General features: G+C 43.5%; 1 protein-coding gene across 1 annotated transcript in view; it reads right to left on the reverse strand.

Annotated features, from left to right (window-relative positions):
- LOC137089895 (transcriptional repressor p66-alpha-like) overlaps window positions 1-7,500 on the reverse strand; it is a 14,645-nt gene that overhangs the window by 4,780 nt on the left and 2,365 nt on the right. Inside the window, exon 2 of the mRNA XM_067453459.1 lies at window positions 4,666-4,864. Within this exon, the coding sequence (XP_067309560.1) occupies window positions 4,666-4,864 (199 nt within the window). The remainder of the gene's footprint in view (window positions 1-4,665; window positions 4,865-7,500) is intronic.

Consider the following 7,500-nt stretch of genomic DNA (forward strand, 5'->3'; position numbering starts at 1 on the left):
AACGACTCCACGAGAAACTATTAAAACACCGAACGACTCCACGAGAAACTATTAAAACACCGAACGACTCCACGAGAAACTATTAAAACACCGAACGACTCCGCGAGAAACTATTAAAACACCGAACGACTCCCCGAGAAACTATTAAAACACCGAACGACTCCACGAGAAACTATTAAAACACCGAACGACTCCACGAGAAACTATTAAAACACCGAACGACTCCACGAGAAACTATTAAAACACCGAACGACTCCACGAGAAACTATTAAAACACCGAACGACTCCACAAGATACTATTCAAACACCGAACGACTCCACGAGAAACTATTAAAACACCGAACGACTCCACGAGAAACTATTAAAACACCGAACGACTCCACGAGAAACTACTCAAACACCGAACGACTCCGCGAGAAACTACTCAAACACCGAACGACTCCGCGAGAAACTATTAAAACACCGAACGACTCCACGAGAAACTATTAAAACACCGAACGACTCCGCGAGAAACTATTAAAACACCGAACGACTCCACGAGAAACTATTAAAACACCGAACGACTCCACGAGAAACTATTAAAACACCGAACGACTCCACGAGAAACTATTAAAACACCGAACGACTCCGCGAGAAACTATTAAAACACCGAACGACTCCACGAGAAACTATTAAAACACCGAACGACTCCACGAGAAACTATTAAAACACCGAACGACTCCACGAGAAACTATTAAAACACCGAACGACTCCGCGAGAAACTATTAAAACACAGAACGACTCCACGAGAAACTATTAAAACACAGAACGACTCCACGAGAAACTATTAAAACACCGAACGACTCCACGAGAAACTATTAAAACACCGAACGACTCCACGAGAAACTATTAAAACACCGAACGACTCCGCGAGAAACTATTAAAATACCGAACGACTCCACGAGAAACTATTAAAACACAGAACGACTCCACGAGAAACTATTAAAACACCGAACGACTCCACGAGAAACTATTAAAACACAGAACGACTCCACGAGAAACTATTAAAACACCGAACGACTCCACGAGAAACTATTAAAACACCGAACGACTCCGCGAGAAACTATTAAAACACAGAACGACTCCACGAGAAACTATTAAAACACAGAACGACTCCACGAGAAACTATTAAAACACCGAACGACTCCACGAGAAACTATTAAAACACCGAACGACTCCGCGAGAAACTATTAAAACACCGAACGACTCCACGAGAAACTATTAAAACACCGAACGACTCCGCGAGAAACTATTAAAATACCGAACGACTCCACGAGAAACTATTAAAACACAGAACGACTCCACGAGAAACTATTAAAACACCGAACGACTCCACGAGAAACTATTAAAACACAGAACGACTCCACGAGAAACTATTAAAACACCGAACGACTCCACGAGAAACTATTAAAACACCGAACGACTCCGCGAGAAACTATTAAAACACCGAACGACTCCGCGAGAAACTATTAAAACACCGAACGACTCCACGAGAAACTACTCAAACACCGAACGACTCCACGAGAAACTACTCAAACACGGAACGACTCCACGAGAAACTACTCAAACACGGAACGACTCCGCGAGAAACTATTAAAACACCGAACGACTCCGCGAGAAACTATTAAAACACCGAACGACTCCACGAGAAACTATTAAAACACCGAACGACTCCACGAGAAACTATTAAAACACAGAACGACTCCACGAGAAACTATTAAAACACCGAACGACTCCACGAGAAACCATTAAAACACCGAACGACTCCACGAGAAACTACTCAAACACGGAACGACTCCGCGAGAAACTATTAAAACACCGAACGACTCCACGAGAAACTATTAAAACACCGAACGACTCCCCGAGATACTATTAAAACACAGAACGACTCCGCGAGAAACTATTAAAACACCGAACGACTCCACGAGAAACTATTAAAACACCGAACGACTGCACGAGAAACTATTAAAACACCGAACGACTCCACGAGAAACTATTAAAACACCGAACGACTCCACGAGAAACTATTAAAACACCGAACGACTCCACGAGAAACTATTAAAACACCGAACGACTCCACGAGAAACTATTAAAACACCGAACGACTCCGCGAGAAACTATTAAAACACCGAACGACTCCGCGAGAAACTATTAAAACACCGAACGACTCCGCGAGAAACTATTAAAACACCGAACGACTCCGCGAGAAACTATTAAAACACCGAACGACTCCGCAAGAAACTATTAAAACACCGAACGACTCCGCGAGAAACTATTAAAACACCGAACGACTCCACGAGAAACTATTAAAACACCGAACGACTCCACGAGAAACTATTAAAACACCGAACGACTCCCCGAGAAACTATTAAAACACCGAACGACTCCACGAGAAACTATTAAAACACCGAACGACTCCACGAGAAACTATTAAAACACCGAACGACTCCACGAGAAACTATTAAAACACCGAACGACTCCACGAGACACTATTAAAACACCGAACGACTCCACGAGATACTATTAAAACACCGAACGACTCCACGAGCAACTATTAAAACACCGAACGACTCCACGAGAAACCATTAAAACACCGAACGACTCCACGAGAAACTATTAAAACACCGAACGACTCCCCGAGAAACTATTAAAACACCGAACGACTCCCCGAGAAACTATTAAAACACCGAACGACTCCACGAGAAACTATTAAAACACCGAACGACTCCGCGAGAAACTATTAAAACACCGAACGACTCCCCGAGAAACTATTAAAACACCGAACGACTCCCCGAGAAACTATTAAAACACCGAACGACTCCACGAGAAACTATTAAAACACCGAACGACTCCCCGAGAAACTATTAAAACACCGAACGACTCCACGAGAAACTATTAAAACACCGAACGACTCCACGAGAAACTATTAAAACACCGAACGACTCCGCGAGAAACTATTAAAACACCGAACGACTCCACGAGATACTATTAAAACACCGAACGACTCCACGAGAAACTATTAAAATACCGAACGACTCCACGAGAAACTATTAAAATACCGAACGACTCCACGAGAAACTATTAAAACACCGAACGACTCCGCGAGAAACTATTAAAACACCGAACGACTCCGCGAGAAACTATTAAAATACCGAACGACTCCCCGAGAAACTATTAAAACACCGAACGACTCCACGAGAAACTATTAAAACACCGAACGACTCCGCGAGAAACTATTAAAACACCGAACGACTCCACGAGAAACTATTAAAATACCGAACGACTCCACGAGATACTATTAAAACACCGAACGACTCCACGAGAAACTATTAAAACACCGAACGACTCCACGAGAAACTATTAAAACACCGAACGACTCCACGAGAAACTATTAAAACACCGAACGACTCCGCGAGAAACTATTAAAATACCGAACGACTCCACGAGAAACTATTAAAACACCGAACGACTCCACGAGAAACTATTAAAACACCGAACGACTCCACGAGAAACTATTAAAATACCGAACGACTCCACGAGAAACTATTAAAACACCGAACGACTCCACGAGAAACTATTAAAACACCGAACGACTCCACGAGAAACTATTAAAACACCGAACGACTCCACGAGAAACTATTAAAACACCGAACGACTCCACGAGAAACTATTAAAACACCGAACGACTCCACGAGAAACTATTAAAACACCGAACGACTCCACGAGAAACTATTAAAACACCGAACGACTCCACGAGAAACTATTAAAACACAGAACGACTCCACGAGAAACTATTAAAACACCGAACGACTCCCCGAGAAACTATTAAAACACCGAACGACTCCACGAGAAACTATTAAAACACAGAACGACTCCCCGAGAAACTATTAAAACACAGAACGACTCCGCGAGAAACTATTAAAACACCGAACGACTCCACGAGAAACTATTAAAACACCGAACGTGTCAAGTCGCTTCAATGTCAAGTCAGTTCATTGTTCAATTCAACTTCTCCTAAATTCTGCTTAATTTTTACCTAAATTCCACTTTATTTTCCCCTAAATTCCGCTTAATTTTCCCCTATATTTCACTTTATTTTCCCCTAAATTCCGCTTAATTTTCCCCTATATTCCACTTTATTTTTTCCTAAATTCCTCTTCATTTTCCCCTATATTCCACTTAATTTTTTCCTAAATTCCTCTTCATTTTCCCCTATATTCCACTTAATTTTTTCCTAAATTCCGCTTAATTTTCCCCTATATTCCACTTTTTTTTCCCTAAATTCCGCTTAATTTTCCCCTATATTCCACTTAATTTTTTCCTAAATTCCGCTTAATTTTCCCCTATATTCCACTTAATTTTTTCCTAAATTCCGCTTAATTTTCCCCTATATTCCACTTTTTTTTCCCTAAATTCCGCTTAATTTTCCCCTATATTCCACTTAATTTTTTCCTAAATTCTGCTTAATTTTTTCCTAAATTCTGCTTAATTTTTTCCTAAATTCTGCTTAATTTTTTCCTAAATTCTGCTTTATTTCCCATAAATTATTTTCCTAGAGATATGTCCAGTCCTGACCCCCAATGGTCTTTAGGGTCAGTGACGCCTTAGGGTGTAAAGCTTCCTCACGTGTGGCTGGCGCTCGCGTCCATGGGCCCGCCTCTCGTCTGGACCTCCAGTTTGAAGGTGGCCTTGACCTCGCCGGCATCCATCTTTATACGCTTGCTATCCAGGGGCGGAGCCTCGTCATCCAGGGGCGGAGCCTCCCTCTCCAGTGCGCGCTTCTGACGGCGTGTCTGCCGCACCGCCTCCTCAGACATGACCACTGCTGCACACACACACACACACACACACACCATAAATCACAGACACATGACCAGAACAGGAAACGCATCATCATCCTCACGACGGCGTCAAGTCATTTCAGCGTCAAGTCAGTTCAGTGTCAAGTTAGTTCAGTGTCAAGTCAGTTCAGCGTCAAGTCAGTTCAGCGTCAAGTCAGTTCAGCGTCAAGTCAGTTCAGTGTCAAGTCAGTTCAGCGTCAAGTTAGTTCAGTGTCAAGTCAGTTCAGCGTCAAGTCAGTTCAGCGTCAAGTCAGTTCGGTGTCACGTCAGTTCAGTGTCACGTCAGTTCAGTGTCACGTCAGTTCAGCGTCAAGTCAGTTCAGTGTCACGTCAGTTCAGCGTCAAGTCAGTTCAGTGTCACGTCAGTTCAGCGTCAAGTCAGTTCAGTGTCAAGTTAGTTCAGTGTCACGTCAGTTCAGCGTCAAGTCAGTTCAGTGCCAAATCAGTTCAGCGTCAAGTCAGTTCAGCGTCAAGTCAGTTCAGCGTCAAGTCAGTTCAGCGTCAAGTCAGTTCGGTGTCACGTCAGTTCAGTGTCACGTCAGTTCAGTGTCACGTCAGTTCAGTATCACGTCAGTTCAGTGTCAAGTCAGTTCAGTGTCAAGTTAGTTCAGTGTCAAGTTAGTTCAGCGTCAAGTCAGTTCAGCGCCAAATCAGTTCAGTGTCAAGTCAGTTCAGTGTCAAGTCAGTTCAGTGTCAAGTCAGTTCAGTGTCAAGTCAGTTCGGTGTCACGTCAGTTCAGTGTCAAGTCAGTTCAGTGTCAAGTCAGTTCAGTGTCACGTCAGTTCAGTGTCAAGTCAGTTCAGTGTCAAGTCAGTTCGGTGTCAAGTCAGTTCGGTGTCACGTCAGTTCGGTGTCACGTCAGTTCAGTGTCACGTCAGTTCAGTGTCACGTCAGTTCAGTGTCACGTCAGTTCAGTGTCACGTCAGTTCAGTGTCAAGTCAGTTCAGTGTCAAGTCAGTTCAGTGTCAAGTCAGTTCAGTATCACGTCAGTTCAGTGTCAAGTCAGTTCAGTGTCAAGTCAGTTCAGTATCACGTCAGTTCAGCGTCAAGTCAGTTCAGTGCCAAATCAGTTCAGTGTCAAGTCAGTTCAGTGTCAAGTCAGTTCAGTGTCAAGTCAGTTCAGTATCACGTCAGTTCAGTGTCAAGTCAGTTCAGTGTCAAGTCAGTTCGGTGTCACGTCAGTTCAGTATCACGTCAGTTCAGTGTCAAGTCAGTTCGGTGTCAAGTCAGTTCGGTGTCACGTCAGTTCAGTGTCAAGTCAGTTCAGTGTCAAGTTAGTTCAGTATCACGTCAGTTCAGTATCACGTCAGTTCAGTGTCAAGTTAGTTCAGTGTCAAGTCAGTTCAGTGTCAAGTCAGTTCAGTGTCAAGTCAGTTCAGTGTCAAGTTAGTTCAGTATCACGTCAGTTCAGTGTCAAGTCAGTTCAGTGTCAAGTCAGTTCAGCGTCAAGTCAGTTCAGTGTCAAGTCAGTTCAGTGTCAAGTCGGTTCAGTGTCAAGTCGGTTCAGTGTCAAGTCGGTTCAGTGTCAAGTCAGTTCATTGTTGATTCGGTTCAGTGTCAAGTCAGTTCAGTGTCAAGTCAGTTCAGTGTCAAGTCAGTTCAGCGTCAAGTCAGTTCAGTGTCAAGTTGGTTCAGTGTCAAGTTGGTTCAGTGTCAAGTCAGTTCATTGTTGATTCGGTTCAGTGTCAAGTCAGTTCAGTGTCAAGTTGGTTCAGTGTCAAGTCAGTTCAGTGTCGATTCGGTTCAGTGTCAAGTCAGTTCAGTGTCAAGTCAGTTCAGTGTCAAGTCAGTTCAGTGTCAAGTTGGTTCAGTGTCAAGTCAGTTCAGTGTCGATTCGGTTCAGTGTCAAGATAGTTCAGTGTCAAGTTAGTTCAGTGTCAAGCCAGTTGTGTCAGGTTAGTTCAGCTTCAAGTCAGATCAGTGTCAAGTTAGTTCAGTGTCAAGTCAGTTCATTGTTGATTCGGTTCAGTGTCAAGTCAGTTCAGTGTCAAGTCAGTTCAGTGTCGATTCGGTTCAGTTTCAAGATAGTTCAGTGTCAAGTTAGTTCAGTGTCAAGTCAGTTGTGTCAGGTTAGTTCAGCTTCAAGTTAGTTCAGTGTCAAGTTGGTTCAGTTCAGTGTCAAGTCGGTTCAGTTCAGTGTCAAGCCAGTTCAGTGTCAAGTCAGTTCAGTGTCAAGCCAGTTCAGTGTCAAGTCAGTTCAGTGTCGAGACAGTTCAGTTCAGTGTCAAGCCAGTTCAGTGTCAAGTCGGTTCAGTTCAGTGTCAAGTCGGTTCAGTTCAGTGTCAAGTCAGTTCTGAGTCAACTCAGTTCAGTGTCAAGTCAGTTCAGTGTGTTTGAGAGTGAATATGTGTGTGTGTCTGAATGTGTGTGTGTGTGTCAGTGAATGTGTGTGAGTGAGTGAGTGTGAGATAGTGAGTGAGTGAATGTGTGTGTGAGTGAAAGAGGTAGTGTATGTATGTGAGTGTGTGTGTATCAAAGTGAATGAGGGAGTGAGCGTGAGGGAATGAGTGTGTATGTGACTGAAAGAGTGAGTGAATGTGAGTTTGAGAAAGAGTGAGTGTGTGTGTGTGTGTGTGTGTGTGTGCAGCTGCTCAACAGCGGATGTGGTGTGTTTGTGCTC

The sequence above is a fragment of the Pseudorasbora parva genome, chromosome 9 (genome assembly GCF_024679245.1).
Source record: "Pseudorasbora parva isolate DD20220531a chromosome 9, ASM2467924v1, whole genome shotgun sequence".
NCBI classification, from domain to species: Eukaryota; Metazoa; Chordata; class Actinopteri; order Cypriniformes; family Gobionidae; genus Pseudorasbora; species Pseudorasbora parva.